We start from the raw sequence: 17163 nt of genomic DNA on the forward strand, positions 1-17163 counted from the left end.
TTAAGGACAGGAAGTGAAGAATTCTGTATATAATTGAAACTAAAGGGGAAATTTTAGGGTGGCAGAATCTTACCTGGATTGGAATTTTACCAGTATGCAAACTTTAACTCTGCAGAAGGTGCCTTGAGATTTTTAATTACCACAAGTTTTTTGTGTTGTTTTAATGTTGTTGGACCTCTACTTTACATCTTATTCAAAAGACAGTACCACCAGCAGCACGTTGCACCAACCCCATGCTTGATGCTGGGCCAGAGGGAGGAGTTATATACACCACTTCAATCCAAATACTGATTGGGTTTGACCCTGCTTAATTTTTGAGACATGTCAAGATTACAGACTTAGGTGGGATGGATGCAGTGTATGAATAATGTTTAGTGTCTAAAATAAGCTGACAATTGCACAGTTGGACACCAACTCTTTAATTGCTCTCATTGTGCATGGCCTTGGGCGAGGGGTTTTAGGACACCAGAATGTCAATTTCCCACTTCCATGTAACTATTTTCTGGGAAGGTGGCTCTGTGGTCTTCTGTCTAATGTTTCTGCCTGAAACCCTCAATGTACCGCTTCTTGATGCTTTTAGCAGTCAGGCAGCAGTCCCGTTATCCTTTTAGCCTGTCAGTTGGCAAATCATTATCCTACTTCCCCATTCTAATTTTTCTGGGGGTAGAAATCAGACAGTAAAGCAGTTCCCACCAAATCCAAGATTGTGGTATGACAATGTACAGCCTTTGAGCCTGATCCTGCCAGCACTTAGGCATGTGCTTCACTTTATGTAATGTGCTTCACTTGAGTAATGCCACTGAGTTTAATGAAATGAATCACATGTAAAGTTAAACATGCGCCTAAGTGTTTGGAGATGCAGGGCCTTTATGTGTAACCTGTTGAATGACTGAAGAAGCAAGGGGATCTTCCATGTAAATGGAGGCTGTATTTTCAGGCTTGATCCAATGTGTATTGAATTTACGGTAATTGGAGTCTTTCAACTGATGTCAGTGGCTATTAAATTAGATCCTCAATGCATGCACAGAAGAGGGAAAAAGTTACTTTGCCAATTCCTGGCTCCCAATTGCTTGACAACATCTGCATTCTCTTAGCATAGTATTTTGTATGGTGTGTATGCTACGTGAATATATAATATCCACATTCCTGCTTTTAGTAGAATTTATCCCTCTCTTTATTGTTGCTAGTGCTGCCTTTATCCTTGCTCAGAAATGAGTGAATGTTTTGCCTCTAGAATATACCAGGCTGAGCAAAATGACAAGTACTTAAAAAATAATAATAATAAAAAAAAATCAAGGAGAGGATGCCCTGACCTCTCAATGACAGTTTTGTTTTCCTCTTATGGAATTTACTCTGGGCCAGATTCTGTCACCTTTAATCATGTAATCATGTTGAGTAGCAGCAGACTACGCTGGCTGCAGTGGAACTGCTTGTGAAATAAGACTACCTGAAGTATTTGCACTTGCTTGGTTAGCCCTGTAAACTAAGCTTGGGTTTGAAGTGCAACAAGTTGTGCCAAAATACCACAGAGAGGCTGTTACAGTAGTATTTCCACCTGCCGAGACAGGAATCTATCTGAAGTTTTTATACTGAGCCAATATCTGAGTACCCGAGGAAGTACCAGAAGTCCATAAGAGATTCCATTTATTATGAGATATACAGACGGGCACTAGACTCAAGAAGTTCAGTTAGTTTGAATAAGCACCCGGAATACTGGGCATTTATCTGACTTGAACGCCGAATGGTTTAAGATTCACACGTCACTACTAGGATCTCTATTGCTTTGAAACACTTTTTCTGGCTAATGATTGGTAGCCTTCTGTCAGGAGATTTTCATGCAAGTTGACTTTCAGATTAAAATGTCAAAATATCCCTGGGTACAATTGTTTTCATTTAAAAATAAAAATAAATGAAAGTGAAAAGATAATCCCATGTTTAAATCATTTAGAAGTTAAACATAACTGGCAAAGCAGTGATGAGAAGGGTGTTCAGAAACATGCTTTGTGGGGGTGGAAGGCAAATACTTGGTTTGTATGAAAGTGCTTTGGTTGTATGGAAAGGAGAGAAAAGCAAGAATATATAATATGGATTTATAACAATATGTACCAAAAAAGCACTATTCTAGATTATAGGTACCTTTGCTAGAATTTAAAAATACAAAGCAAGATTCATTTCTTTAGCACACATAAAGGAGTTTTTTCCTAATCAGTTTCAACACTTATCATCTTCTATTTTAGTAGTGTGGAAAAAAAACACAAAAATTAAATTATCAATATAAATACTTTAACCGAAATACAATATACAGTTAATTGGCTAATCCAAAAATATTTGACACAGCTGCCAATGGGCAAGTGTCCAATCCTGCAAACTTGAAAGCATATGAATCAGCTCCCTTCTACAGCCTCAGTCCATGAAGTCAGAGGAGCTTTGTGTGGATGCAAGGATCCATCCATGCATATAAGGCTGAAGGACTGGAATCTGTCTCATTTACCTTATCTTTAAAATGGCGATATTAATATCTTCCTATGGAAAAGCACTATGTATCTTTCATGTATTCTTAATCAATCTCCTGTTTCGTTCGTTCTTTCTTTCTTTGCTTGGAAAAAGCATCTTGAATGTTAATACACTGAGAACTGCACTGGGGAGTGAAGGAGAGCACAGCGTAAGCATTAAGGTCTTGAAGAGGATGAAAATAGAATGCTTGATTGCTGGTTGTCTCATCAATCTATACAAAAAAACAGCTGACAGTATGTTCTTGTTTGGAAAAAAATAGGAAACTGGAAATCCATTTTATTTCTCCGTATGTTGGAATCACGGGAATATCTGTGGCATGTTAAAGTCTGGGTTTCAAAAAAATACAACAGATTCAGCTGTTGCTATTTAAACTACAGTTCAGAAATTCCTAGTGTAACACATCATTGAGATAATAAATCTAAACAGAAAAAAACCTTCTGATTTTCTTTTCCCTAAATCAGTCCGTGTTGATAAGTAGTAACAGCTTAGAGAGAGGTAACTTAGGGGTATTTCCCATTTGATCTGATTTTTTGTGGGAGGGGGCATTTGCATTTGCATTTAGCAGCATGAGGGTTTCAGCAACTAAATTGGGACAGAGATGAAGAGCATCTTGCAGAGAACTGGCAACCACTTTGATTGTGACAAACAACATGAAACAGTAATGAAAACAGTTGGTTGTCTCTTTTTTCTGACAGTGAGCAAACGCTGCTCCTAGTTCCACACCCACACATGTCCCCTTCTAGCTGCTTTTCTGCATTCACACTTTAAAGGCCTCCATACAGCAGCAGCTACCAGACTCATCTCAAGACAACAACACTGCACAATAAACACGATCTGATGGTAACTGTATTGGGCAATACAGTTAGTGGATATGTTGCCACCTTGTGGCATCCATAAGCAATGCCAATCTTTCATGTATGTATGTAGTGTAGTTGTAGCCATGTCAGTCCCAGGATATCCAAGAGACAGGGTGGGGTGAGCTAATATCTTTTATTGGACCATTTTCTGTTGGTGAGAGAGACAAGTTTCAAGCCACACAAAGCTCTTCTTCAGGTCTGGGAACCTTCATTGCACCTAACTTGTGGAAGGCCTTCATGATCCTATTTTTTTCACAATAAAAAATCACTTAGACTGGGATTTTCAAAGGGAGTTGGGCACCTAACTCCCTTAGGCTGCTTTGAAAATCGCAGCCTTAACATTTTTCCATGAAAGGGGGCCCACTACTGCCTAGCTAAGAATGGATTAATTAATGTTTTCTCTATTAGAGCTCCAACACCATGAAACACCCTGCTTTAGCCAATGACTCACTGACCTAATAGGATGTTCAGGACCCCCTTTGAAGCACATCTATGTGTTATCTCTTGGCCCTGATTCTGCAGTCAGATCCACACACAGGTAAATGCACAGAGCTACATTAAGACCTTGCCTACACTTGCGGCAGCATACAGGGTACGTGCAGCTACCTGCTGCAGTGACAGGCTCCAGCAGTGGAGAGCCGCTGGACTCTCTGTGCACTGCTTCCCCCCTGCCAGATGCCAGAATCTTTTTTCCTGCAGCGAGGGAAGCCTGCAGGACACTACATGGCTAAACATAGTAGTGCAGACATGGGAGCCACTGCTTTAAGGTATTGAGGGCTATGAAGGGTACGTACCATAGGGTTCAGGTGTGTCTAGGCACTCTACTCTACTCAACTGAGCCATGTCTTGCTGTCTACACCATTATTTATACCCATGCTAACTGGGCATGCAGTGTCTCTATTGTACACACCACCATAAATGTAGACCTATCCAAATGTGCCCACACGGATTCAATAGCAGGATTGGGGCCTTAGCTTGTAGGTATACAGCTGCCCTCCCTGGGATGCAAACATCCCTGCCCAAGTGTTTCAGTTTGTGATCAACTTGCACGCTCCATGTTCCTCCTTTCCTTAGATCTTTCTGTGGTTAGTTAATAAAACATCTAAAGAGGTAGAGAGATTAATGTTTGCCTCTATAACATTGATCACACTGTGTGTTCTATCCCTTTCTCCTACCCTTTGTCTTGTCTATTTAGATTATAACTCTTTGGGACAGGGGCCATCTGCTCCTCTTTGCTTGTTCAGTGCTTTGCACAATGGGGCCCTGAGCGTCAGTGGTCCTTAGGCACTTCTGTTAAAAATCTGATTAATAATAATAAGATGAGTGTGTGTGTGGTACCAGCATTCCTGTGCTCCACGTACATGATTACCTGGTGCCCGTGATGTCTGTGGTCCAGAATCATTAGAAGCGTTGCTCCTTTGCCGTGGTCTCTAGTGTCGAACATAAACTGTAGGATGGCAGGGACCATAATACAATAACCCTTCCCACCCTGACTGCTTTTCTTGCAGTTTGACCACATGTTAAAAGTGAAATGCTAGGACACTAGCACAGGGTTGCGAGGAGAACATGGGGGAGGTTTTTACAGGGGCCCCTCTTCCACCACCCTTCCTTTTTCAAAATGAAAAACTGGGACATATTAGAATAACGGGAAGGATGGGGAGAAAAAAATATTTTCCCGTCTGTTCTTCCTGTACAATTTTTTTTCAAGTATTGCTTCTTCTCCATCCCCCTAACCCTCCCAACTTTTTCTTACCTTCCTATACATCCTTACTGTCTTCCATTCATAGCCTTCATCCATACTCAACCCTTTCAAATACCTCACCTCCATCCAGGCTCAGAGTTCCCTAGACTTCCTCCAACCCCACCCCTTCTTGCCCAGAAATTTCCTCCTACCTGACACATAGGCACCGCTCTGGGGGTGCTCTGGGGCTGGAGCACCTGTGGGGAAAAATTGGTGGGTGCTCTGCACCCACCGCAGCTCCCTGTCCTGTCCCCCCACCCCAGCTCACCTCTGCTCTGCTGCTTCCCCTGAGCATGCAACAACTCCGCTTTTTCCCCCTCCCTCACAGCACTTCCTGCGTAAAACAGCTGATTCACACCGGCCAGCACTGGGAGGCAGGGCCGCCCAGAGGGGGAGGCAAGTGGGGCAATTTGCCCCAGGCCCCGCAGGGGCCCCCAAGAGAGTTTTTCCGGGCCCCTGGAGCGGGGTCCTTCACTCGCTCCGGGGGCCCCAGAAAACTCCCGCAGGGCCCGGGCCCCCGGAGCTTCTTCCGTTCCGGGTCTTCGGTGGCAATTCGGCGGCGGGGGGTCCTTCCGCTCTGGGACCCACTGCTGAAGTGCCCTGAAGACCTGTGGTGGGGGGTCCTTCCGCCCCGGGACCCGCCGCCAAAGACCTCAGGCCCGCTGAATCCTCTGGGCGGCCCTGCTGGGAGTGAGGGGGGAGCAGGGGGAATGCAACACTCATGGGGAAGAGGCGGGGCTGGGGCGGGGATTTGGGGAAGGGGTCCAATGGGGCAGGGAGTGGGTGGAGTTGGGGTGGGGACCTTGAAGAAGGGGTCGGGATGGGGGTGGGGCAGGAGGAGGGGGGCGGGGCTGAGGGCGAGCACCTGGAAAAGTTGGCACCTATCACCTGACACCCCTAGGCTCAGAACTCTGGTCCCCGAGGGGGCTAAGAACACCACTCCTTCTCTTGCTTTGCCATCCCACACTTCAGAGCCCTCACCTTGGCTCCGAAATCACGTCTCCTCTCATCCAGCCTGCTCCAAGCCCCTCCTGCACTTACCAGATCTAGCGAGGCTCAAAATCCCCACCCAAACCCACAGGCTCGGAGCTTTCTCCCTACTCCTAGAGACCCCAGCCTCGCTTCAGAACCTCCTCTTCCTGCCACTAGAAACATCCTTTGGAGGCTCAGAACCATTCTCTCCCTTCTTAAGACTGCCCCTCCCCCAGCCACATTCTCTTACACACCTCTTGATGAGCCCGGAGAAGGGTGAGCATTGGCATTCAGCACTAAAGAGGGACTGGGAGCAGGGAGCCCCCTATTGATCTGGACTAGCCCTGCAGAGTCCCATGTTCCATACTCAGCACCTGCTGTTACTGCCCTTTGCAAGAACTCCAGGTGGCAAGAGAACAAGCTTTAGCTTTGCCACAATTCCCCACAAGGCTGGCCTTACCATGAGGCGAACTGAGGCAGTCGCCTCAGGTGCCAGACTGTGTGTGTGGTGGTGGGGGCGGGTGCCACTAGGACCCAGAGTGTAGAAAATTGTGTCTGCTGCTGGTGCATATGTATTTTCTGTGTTCTACATGCACAGAGTTGGTGGAGTGCTGTGCTGGAGGAAGGAGGGCACAAGAGACATAACAGGCAGGCAGGAGAAAAGGTGAGAGGGAATAACAGAAAGCAACAGGAGCTGCAGGGAGATAGGAGGAGAAGCCACCTTTTCTCCTGCCTGCCTGTTATGTCTCTTGTGCCCTCCTTCCTCCAGCACAGCACTCCACCAACTCTGTGCATGTAGAACACAGAAAATACATATGCACCAGCAGCAGACACAATTTTCTACACTCTGGGTCCCAGTGGCACCCCTCTGGGTCTCTAGCACCCCCAGGAGCCTGGACTGATTAACACCAGCTTTTCAGGGAGCTTCCTGTTTCCTGCTGCTTCCCTGAACCCACTTGAGGAGAACAGGCAGTCAACTGAAGTAGTAGGAGCCAATTAGGCTCTTAAGATGCTGATATCTTCCCTCATTCAGGCCCTGCTACCAGCCTCCTCATTTGTTCCCATCAGCTGAGTGTTGAGAGCCCCTATAGCTGGCACAGAACAGCAGTCATGAGTGAAAGCTCACTGACATTACTGAAAGCAGGATTGGGCTCCAAATTATCACAAGAATGGTTGCTAACAAAGCTTTGCTTGATTATAGCATATTCCTGCAAATTTAGCTGACATCTGGTTTCAGGTAGATTTAAGTACATGGGGAATATGAGGAGTAACAAGCCTTTGCTGGGCTAGAAGACACCACAGAAACACTGCTTGCATCCGAAGAAGTGGGTATTCACCCACGAAAGCTCATGCTGCAAAACGTCTGTTAGTCTATAAGGTGCCACAGGATTCTTTGCTGCTTCTACAGAACCAGACTAACACGGCTACCCCTCTGATACTTCACAGAAACATTAGACAGTCAACATTTCAAATCAAGGTAGTTCTTCCATCACCTATAACTCAAAGAATTTGACACGCTGTCCTTTGCTTTCAGAGTGGAAGTGGCAACATTTTCCAAGCCAAAGTTCTATATAAATCTTTGTAAAGTGACTTGATTTAATAAATCCTTTTGACTCAGTAATTATCCTACTTGACTCTATGGTTTGTTGAAAACCACAAATGTTGTGACACATAATGAAGTAATTGTGCAAAGAGAGATGTAATTACTTATGCTGCAGGAGTGACTTTTTGTTTGTTTTCCTACTTAAAAGAAACAAACTTTGGACCTCTCACTGTTTTTATAGGGCTAGATTGGTATTTGCAGTATATGGACTATAAAAATCTCCCCCCGCTCCCTTACACCTATGCATGTGCTACTCAGTCCTTGGGTATAGGTGCTGAGGAGTAAGTGGGCACTGTGCCAGGGCTTTGGAGCTGTGCTCCGGCTCCACTCCAGCTCCAAGCAAAAACCTGCAGCTCCACTGCTCCGGAGCTGCTCCGTGCTCCGCTCCAAAGCCCTGCACTCTGCACCCAATTATTCCCCCAAGCAAATGGCTAAGGGGTGGGGGGGGGGAATAGGAAGAGCCCTGGTTTCCTCCTCTCTCCAGAACTGCACAGCTGACATATTGCAGGGAGTATCATAGAGGTGTATGGGGCCACAGAAAGAGGGACTCCTGCCTTAAAATGTGTATCTCTGGTCAGTCTAAACACTCCACCTTGCTCAGGGCTATGCGTAAGGTACAGTCTACTCCTTAGAATGGAGCCCATGTAAATGTATCTGTTGGGAGTTCTGCATAATCAGTGCAGATTCAGACTGGAAGGAGCCTATATTTTGGTGGCTATAGTCCAGATGTTCTTTTCTTAGTGGTCAGTCACATTGATTTTGTTGATCTCCTTGCTGCTGTTGCTGAAGCAAACAGATTAAATTCTTTCAGTGGCAGAGTGCTACTGTTGTCATTCCAGATGGATGCAGCTAGTTCTTTAGATGTCAAAATAATCTATTTCTCTGGAGACATGACCACGCACATTAAAATTAAAGTGGGCTGACTTACATTTGCACTTAAATTAAACCTAAGTACCCGTGTTCTAAGGGGAGTCAAAGAAGAATGGGAGGATGCGGCTAAATCAGTGAACTTGGAGTTAGTGAACTAACTTAAAAATCAGATGCTAAGCCAAGTGACCTCATTCAAAACCATTCAAATGACTCTTCATCAAGTAATATGGTCAGGGAAATATTTTTTTTTCTCCTCAGGGTTTTAGGATTGTCTTTATTTTTAGCACTGTCAGTTTGGATTGACAGTAAAAATAAATAAAAGCCATTTGTTTGTAAGAAAAACATGTTTTCATAGATTTCCAGAAGGAGCAAAAACAGTATGTGGCTTTCTTTTCAGTTGATTCAGTTTTCCTATGCATTCTTCCTCCCGACTCTCTCTTCCACCCTGACGCATTTCTCAGTTTATGTTTGATTTGAATTATTCTGCTAGCTTCCAGAGCCATGATTGCTGAGATCACAGCTATGTCGTGATAAAGTCCCAGGGTTTTGAAAAATCATTATTATTCCATTGAGTTTAGACCCTTACAGAATAGAATGAGCAATGCAGTATTCTCTCAATCACAAAAAATATAGCATCCCACGTCCGAAGCATACCTAGACTATTTCAAGTGGGACAAAGAAATCAGTTTGAAGATAAATATCTCCCTTTAATTCCAAATGAGTTAATCAGCCCTCAGTCTGACAATAGTTAGACATTGCTAACCAGAGCAGTCACCTTAATTTTTCCAATTAGCTTTTCACTTCTATGCCTACATTTTTGACTCACTTGGAATGGGCTTTAGATATCTCCTTGGCAGTATCTTTTCAAGGGTGTCAGCTTGGTTTTGTCTAGGTGCTCTTTCACACCAGATTCCTGTATCTCTGTAATAATTTTTCCTTCCCTCTTTTCAGTGATGGCTGGGCAGACAGAGATGAAGTAATTGAAGGTTATGAACCTGAAGCAAATGGAGGTATCACTATCAAATTGCAGTCCCCCGAGGTCTTGTCATTTGATGACTATTTTTTGAAGTTACGTTTGGACACCAACACCCGAAATCCCTGGTTTCCCGAATTCTGGCAGCACAGATTCCAGTGTCGTCTTCCAGGACACCCTCTCGAGAACCCCAACTTTCAAAAGAACTGCACCGGTAAAGAATTAAATATTTTTTTCATCTGGATCTATGTGGTTTGAGAAATCCATCTCTCCCTGATTTCTTAATGTGAAGTTAGTGCTGGTGAAAAATGCTCAACTCAGACCAAAACTCTCACTAACTGATGTGCCATTTGCATTGGTTATGCAAGCTCTCCTACTGCCCTGTCAGTGTAACTCTGTCCTCTTGCATGTTTATTCTGCATCCAACAAGGATGCCATTAATGCCAAATTTGATGGCGTTCATCATGTGAACATCTGTCCAATACCAAATCATTTTGCATAGGCAACTGTATAGACATTGTATGTGTATAGTTGTAGCTATGTTGGTCCTAGGATATTAGAGAGACAAGGTGGGTGAGGTAATATCTTTCACTGGACCAACTTCTGTTGGTGAGAGAGACAAGCTTTGAAACCACACAGAGCTCTTCTTCAGGTCTGGAAAGTAACTCTGAGCACCACAGCAAAATGCAGGGTGGAACCAGGGGTGAAAGTAATTTACAGGATTTACCTGTACTGCCGGAGTCCTGAGGGGGGCGTGGCCTCATCTGGAAGATTTAAAGGCCCTAGGGCACCGGCTGTGGCTGAGAGCCCGAGGTCCTTTAAATCAACCCAGGGCTCACAGCTGCAGAGGTGGCTGGGCACCCCCGGGGCTCCGGGGCAAATTAAAGGCTGGCCACTGCAGAGCTCTGGGCCCTTTAAATCACCACCGCAGCTCCGGCAGGGAGCTCTGGGCCCTTTAAATCCTGGCCCTAGCCCGGCTGCCAGAGCTGCAGGGGGGAATTTAAAGGGCTCTGGGCTCCCTGCAGCGGCGGGGAGCTCTGAGCCCTTTAAATCCCGGCCCCAGCCCGGCCACCGGAGCTGGGGGGGGATTTAAAGGGCTCTGGGCTCCCCACCACTGCAGGGAGCCTAGAGCCCTTTAAATTCCTGCCACGGAAGCCGGTGCAGTCCGGCACAGCATACTGGTTCTTGCCGGTACGCCGTACCGGACCAGACTGCCTTACTTTCACCTCTGGGTGGAACAGATTGTTTAACATAAGTAGTTAGCACATATCATAAGGGACCATTCAAAGTAGAGTGGCCTGTTAACACCTCTGCAGTCTTAGGACAAAAAGAGGGGGTTACAGATTGTTGCAAAAGCCATAAATCCAGTGTCTCTGTTCACTCTATGATTTTTGGTATCTAGCAGAGTAATGAATTTGAGCTCCCGGGCTCGTCTTTTGAAAGTGTTATGCAGGTTTCCTTTAAGGTTGAGGATCGATAGGTCAGATACAGAATGATCGCTTTGTAAAGAGTGTTCATCCACAAGTAATAGGGTGTTTTTGTCTTTTATCATTTTCCTGTGTGATTTCATTTGAGATCACAGTCATTGTCTGGTTTCACCCACGTAGTTGTTGTTGGGGCATTTAGTGTGCTGGATGAGGTACACCACATGTTGTGCTAGGTATGTGTAGCATCCATGGATCTTGAAAGGGGGTATTGATCATTGTAGCAGTGGAGATATGTCTGCGGGTTTTGCATCTGTTGTTCTGGCAGAGTCTGGTGCCAATTTTAGTTGGTGTGTCCTGGTCTGTGGGGAGCTTGTTTCTCATGATGAGCTTGGAGAGTTGGGGTGTTGTTTCCTGGCCAGAAGTGGGGGTTCAGGAAAGATATTTTTCCTGATGGGGTCCCTAGCAAATATGGGCTGTAGTTGTTTGACGATGCCCCATATGGGTTCCAGTGTGGGGTGGTAGGTGACAACTAGGGGTATGCAGTCAGGGGCGGTTTCATTACTGTATTGAAGCGGGTTCTTTCGGGGGGTATTTGGGTGGTTTGTTCCACGATGCCATCTACTTCTCTGGTGGAGTGTCCTTGTTTGGTGAAGACGGTTTTAAGTGTACTAAGGTGTATATTCTAGACTTTCTCCTTGGAGCATATTCTGTGGTATCTGAATGCCTGGCTGTAGATAACAGATTTCTTGATATATTTGAGATGGTTACTGGATGGAGCTATTAAGGTAGATGTGGTTTTCTGGTATATGGTTGTCTGTACAGTTCCATTTTTGAAGCTGATGTTGGTGTCCAGAAAGTTGATCCAAGTGTGGGAGTGTTCCCGAGAGAGTTATGTGGTTGAAACCAGACAATCACTATGCTCTTGAATGAACTCACACAGGAAAACTATAGAAGACTAAAACACTCTATCACTTGTGGGGGAACACTTTTCACAAAATGATCGCTCTATATCAATCCTGAAAGGAAATCTGCACAACACTTTCAAAAGACGAGCCTGGGAGCTTACCTTCATTACTCTGCTAGACACTAAAAATCATGGCGTGAACAGAGACAGAGGATTTATGGCTTATTACAATAATCTGTAACCCACTAACCCCCTCTTTTTGCCGTATGACAGCTGATATGTTAATGGACCACTCTACCTTGAATGGTTCCTTACAATATGTGCTAACTACTTATGTTAAACAATCTGTTCCACCTTCCATTTGCTGCAGGGCCGCCCAGAGGGGGGGGGGCCAAGGGGGCAATTAGCCCCGGGCCCCGGGCTCTGCAGGGGCCCCCAAGAGAAGAGCGGAGGCTCCCGCCTCCGCCCCTCTCCTGGAGCCTCAGCGCATCAAGCGCCGAGTCTCCGGCCGAGCCCCTGAGCCCCGCCCCGATCCGAGCCGCGTGGTGAGGGGGCGGGGCTGGGAGCTCCAACGGGGCCTGAGCCCCGCCCCGCTCAGAGCGGCGTGGGGAGGGGGCGGGGCAGCTGCCTCCGCTCGGCGTGGAGCTCACAGCCCCGCCCCCTCACCACGCAGCTCTGAGCGGGATGAAGCTCAGGCCCCGCCGGAGACGCGCTCGGGTAAGAGGCTGAGGCTGAGGCTGAGGCTGGGGGGGAAGTGGGACCCGCCGCCGCCGAAGCGCAGCCCGGTCTTCGGCGGCGGGGGGCCCCTTCTGTTCCGGGACCCACTGCCGAAGTGCCCCGAAGGCCCGCAGCGGGGACCCCCCCCCCGCCGCCGAAGACTGGGCTGCATTTCAGTGGCGGATCCCGCTTCGGCGGTAATTCGGCGGCGGGGGGCTCCCGTCGCGGGTCTTCGGGGCACTTTGGCGGCGGGTCCCGGAATGGAAGGGCCCCCCCGCCGCCGAAGACCCCGGGCCCCCGGAATCCTCTGGGCGGCCCTGATTTGCTGAGATGTTGGGAGTACCTTTCCCTTTGTGTGCCTGGGCAGCTTGTCTCTCTTGCCAACAGAAGTTGGTCCAATAAAACCTTGTCTCTCATTGTATGGTAATGACTTTTAGACTTTCAACTCCAGGCCTGGCCTGCATTTGAACTGCTGACATCGATCTTGTCATTTCTAAAACATTTCCATGGCTACCTAGGCATCCCTGCCCCTTGTTTAATAGAATAAGTAAATACAAACACAGTTTAGTCAAATGTTAAAATAATGACATATTTTATAGTTGAAAAATCCTTCCACATGAATTCAAGCTTCTTTCTTTTATCTTAGTTTTGTGCAATATTGCTAATCTTATTTTATACGTAGGGTTTCCTTCAGCTATCATTTCAGTGTATGTATCCAGCTTTCTGTTAGTGCTATGCTATGTTACTGAAATGAATTTCAAAGTGTCAGCAAAGTTTGCAATTTATTGGCTCAATTATTTCTATGCATATAGGGTAAATCTTGTTAAAGACACACTTTGTCATTTACAGCCTTTAACTAAGGCATGCATTATCTGAGAAGTCTTTAACTTTAAATAACCAAGACTTCACTGGGTAAATTATTATTCATTATTTGTATTATCATAGTGTCTAGGAGTCTCAGTCATGGACCAGGCCCCCATTGTGCTAGCACAGAACAAAAAGTCTCTGCCCCAAAGATCTTACAGTCTAAGAATAAGACAAAAGACAACAGATGGACACAGACAGACAGGAGAGCACAAGGAAACAGTGACACAGTATTTGTAGCATGACCGGCAGTGGTAAAATAACATACTTGTATAAGAATTCTTTGTTAATTGTTTCTAAAAGTTCTCCAACTCAGTTTGACAGTTGGTTGTGGCTACTTTCTTTCCAAAGATAGCTAGATTGTAACTTTATTTAATCAAAGGTTTTATTATAGGTGGTGAGACAGGACAGTTGTTATCTTGTTTTATTGCCAATAAAGCTGCAGGATATCTTTAGGTTTTAAAAAAAAGACAGAGATTTAATCAAGTGTTTATCTATAATAAATCATAAATGTAACTAGTGGAAGAAGCCATTGATTGCCAGATAACAGTTTCAGCTGTCGGTCTTTTATTAAGCGTTTCTGGATCTGGAAGAAAGCAGCTGCAAATTTCTGGCAACTCATATGTGCCAAAATAATTTCTTGTTGGACCTCAAAGATACAATCTCACAAAATAAATTTTAAGACGCACAAGATATCCCATTGATAAATAAAACACTCATCAAATAAAGCATATGCAGCTATTACATTTGTAAGCAGCATAGACATGCAGATATGTTAATATTATATCATGGAACAGCAAGTAGTATAGCTGGGTTCAGGGTCAATTTTTGTATTTATAACTTCCATGATGGGTTTTAACACTTAAAATATCAATGTATGGACTAAAATAATGTGCCCTATCTGGGTAGCTCCACCACATTCAGCCTCCCCAGTTACAGAACTGAACCACCAGAGCCATAATCTGTGCTCTGACATTCAGTAGGCCTATACCTGACCATACCTCAGTCTGAATTCAGAGAATGCTTTGAAATCCTATAAATCCAGTGACTGGGAAAAGAAGTGCACACAAATAAAATGTATTGATTTCGGCTGGCCATGCAACAGAGTAGTCAGTCTAGCTATATCCCTTTTCACTAAATCAGTAAGGAAAGCAGGTGACATAATCCAGGTCATTGATCTGAAGAGAAGGCTGATACAAGTGCCTTTACTCAGATTCTTACTTAGTCAGTTTTTCTTCCGTTGGATTGTGTTTTCCCCTTTTTATCTGACTCTTCTCTAATCTGATACTGAGATTGCCAGTTTTCAAGTTGTCATTAGCCCTTCAATCTAGGAGCAAAGGATGTCTGTAAATTGCTACCACAACAACAACAAGAAAGACCAAATCTAGTTTCAGAACAGAGAGCCCTTTATACACATAACATGTATCAGAAGGGTTTACTGAACAGGGACTCCGCTACCACCTCAGCACACACCCTACACCAGGACTTGTGAAAGGGAGTAAGGCTGTACTACACAGTTTCTGCACTCCCGTAGCCAGGTAAGGGGCTTTCACAGCATGTTTACATGCTGTAGCACCATATGGGGACTATAGTGGAAGGGAGAATCCACCCCGAAATATCCAGATACTTTCAAGCCATTAGCACCTCTAGCCTCTAGGCACCTGGGTCCAACTCTGCCTGTGGAACCTGTGGTAGTTCCTGTTGGTGCCAGGGACATTTGGGAAGCTTGGAGCCAGCAGGGAGGGATAAGGTGGGGAGAGGGAAAATCCTTGTCCTGTTCTGCCCAGTGGGTTCTCTGGCCAGAACCTGCAGCAGGCTCCTCTCAACACCAGGGACTGGCTGAAGACTTGAGCGAATGGTGAGGGATAAGGATTTTAGGTAGAGCAGGAGGGAGGGGGGAAGCAGGGCTGGATGTGGGGCACAGAGGGAGGGGAAGGGGAGCAGGGCTGGATGTCATGTCACTATTAAATTGTGGGCTACATCTAGCTCTGTCAAAAAATGGCTATGAGGGTGGGTGGTGCCCTCTTAGATTTGAAGTGGCTCTAGCCATTCCCTCCAGCATGATATTTTCTGGTCAGACTGCTCAGGCAGTGGCTTCCAACTGGCCATCTTGCCCACTCAGTACTGAAGCAGCTCCAGCTGCCCCTACACCCTTGCAAGTGAAGGGTGTCTCCAATACCAGCTGCCTGGTAACACTACTGGCCTGTGCCATCAGTCCCTGGTAGTTGATCAATCTCATAAAGACAAAGGGCAAAATCAACCCTGCCAGGAAGCAAACCTGTGGTTTCAGGAGGTCTGCGTTACAGGCAGGGCATGGGTAGATAGGCCAAGTGAGTAAAGCCGCACGCAGCCCTAGTGTATAGGGCTGGAGCCAACGGGCAGAGCTGGGGTCAGAAGTCAGGAACGAAAGCAACAGAGGAGGTTCTTCATAGCAACCACCTGGGGATCCGCCTAATTGCACAGACAACATCTTGGTGCCCTCTCCATTGCCTAAGTAGCGCTTCTGGACCTCTCAGGGACCCAGGAGCACAGCCAATCAGGCCCTCTGTGGGCAGCCCAGCCTGTGGTGCTTGGCCTTACAAGGCTCACAGCTCATAGATCAATGATCTGCCAGAGCTGTTGGGTGACAGTATGGATGCAGCAGACCCTCAGGGACTGGCAGCCCTAGGTTCTAGAGCTGTGACTCCTCTCAGCCTAGTTATTCCAGACCTAAGGTTTCACCTGCTGTCGTATTATCATCTGTGAAATAAGGTGGAACAAATGCTATAATATTGTTTTTCCTTCGTGATGGGAGTGAGGCACTCCAATATAAATGTTTCTTAGACTTTGGGAAGTAAATGTTAGTGATATCTGAGGAACTCTACATACTTAATAACACTTCAGAGAGCCGAATACTTGATTTGCTAATTTCCAGCAATCCATTCAAGCAGAAAGAGCTTACATAAGGGTATTCTGCAGAGATGAAGGTGTTTCTGCTTGTGGATAGAATATATATTACTCACAAGGCTCAGGGTAATTAACAAAAGATTTTTTTTTACGTTGGATCTCTTTTAAATATCAAGGGTACAGGTGAGGAGAAGGGGGTTTGGTTTTTTAAATTACTGTTAAATGGAGAGAATAATAGTAATAGTGGTAATGGGAAACAAACTGTAGTGAAGGTAATTATGTATCTTTTCTTGTTCTTATGATTTATAACGTAATTAAACCAATATTAGCCTATATTAAATGTCATTGTATTTCATTCCTGACTGTTCTTCAGGCTTTTACAGAATCAAAGAAATCTACTGTGGAAAAAGACCAATTAGGCTATCTAGTCCTTCCCTTGCCAATATCAGATTGTTCTCTGCTTTGTCCAATCTTTAAATGAGGCTTCCATCACTTTCTTCTTTAGGCCTTGGGATTGCCTGACCACACACTGATAATTATGAACTAATATTCAAATGTTTTGTGATATAAACCAATGGACTGAGATAAGACTATTTAATTCCTTGCACTCAGGATCCATAAGCAAGATTGAAACACAGACCTCAAGAGAGGCTAGGCTAATGAAATAACTTATTTTACTGTTCTCTTTCTATTCTATTTCCCACTGCTGTGATGACCTTCATTAAGCATCTGAAGTATTGCATTTTGTTAAGTATTTAAAATATAACACAACCAGACCATTTTTGACTTGTGGGTTCAACCCAGAAATCTCATATTGCATGATCAATGTGTAACC

At 45.3% G+C, this 17163-nt stretch overlaps 1 protein-coding gene across 2 annotated transcripts in view; it reads left to right on the forward strand.

Annotated features, from left to right (window-relative positions):
• GRM1 (glutamate metabotropic receptor 1) overlaps nt 1-17163 on the forward strand; it is a 290329-nt gene that overhangs the window by 179992 nt on the left and 93174 nt on the right. For both annotated transcript variants that reach the window (XM_045011682.1, XM_045011681.1), the window contains one exon: nt 9509-9744. In XM_045011682.1, coding sequence (XP_044867617.1) covers nt 9509-9744 — 236 coding nt within the window. The remainder of the gene's footprint in view (nt 1-9508; nt 9745-17163) is intronic.

The sequence above is a fragment of the Mauremys mutica genome, chromosome 3 (genome assembly GCF_020497125.1).
Source record: "Mauremys mutica isolate MM-2020 ecotype Southern chromosome 3, ASM2049712v1, whole genome shotgun sequence".
NCBI lineage: Eukaryota > Metazoa > Chordata > Testudines > Geoemydidae > Mauremys > Mauremys mutica.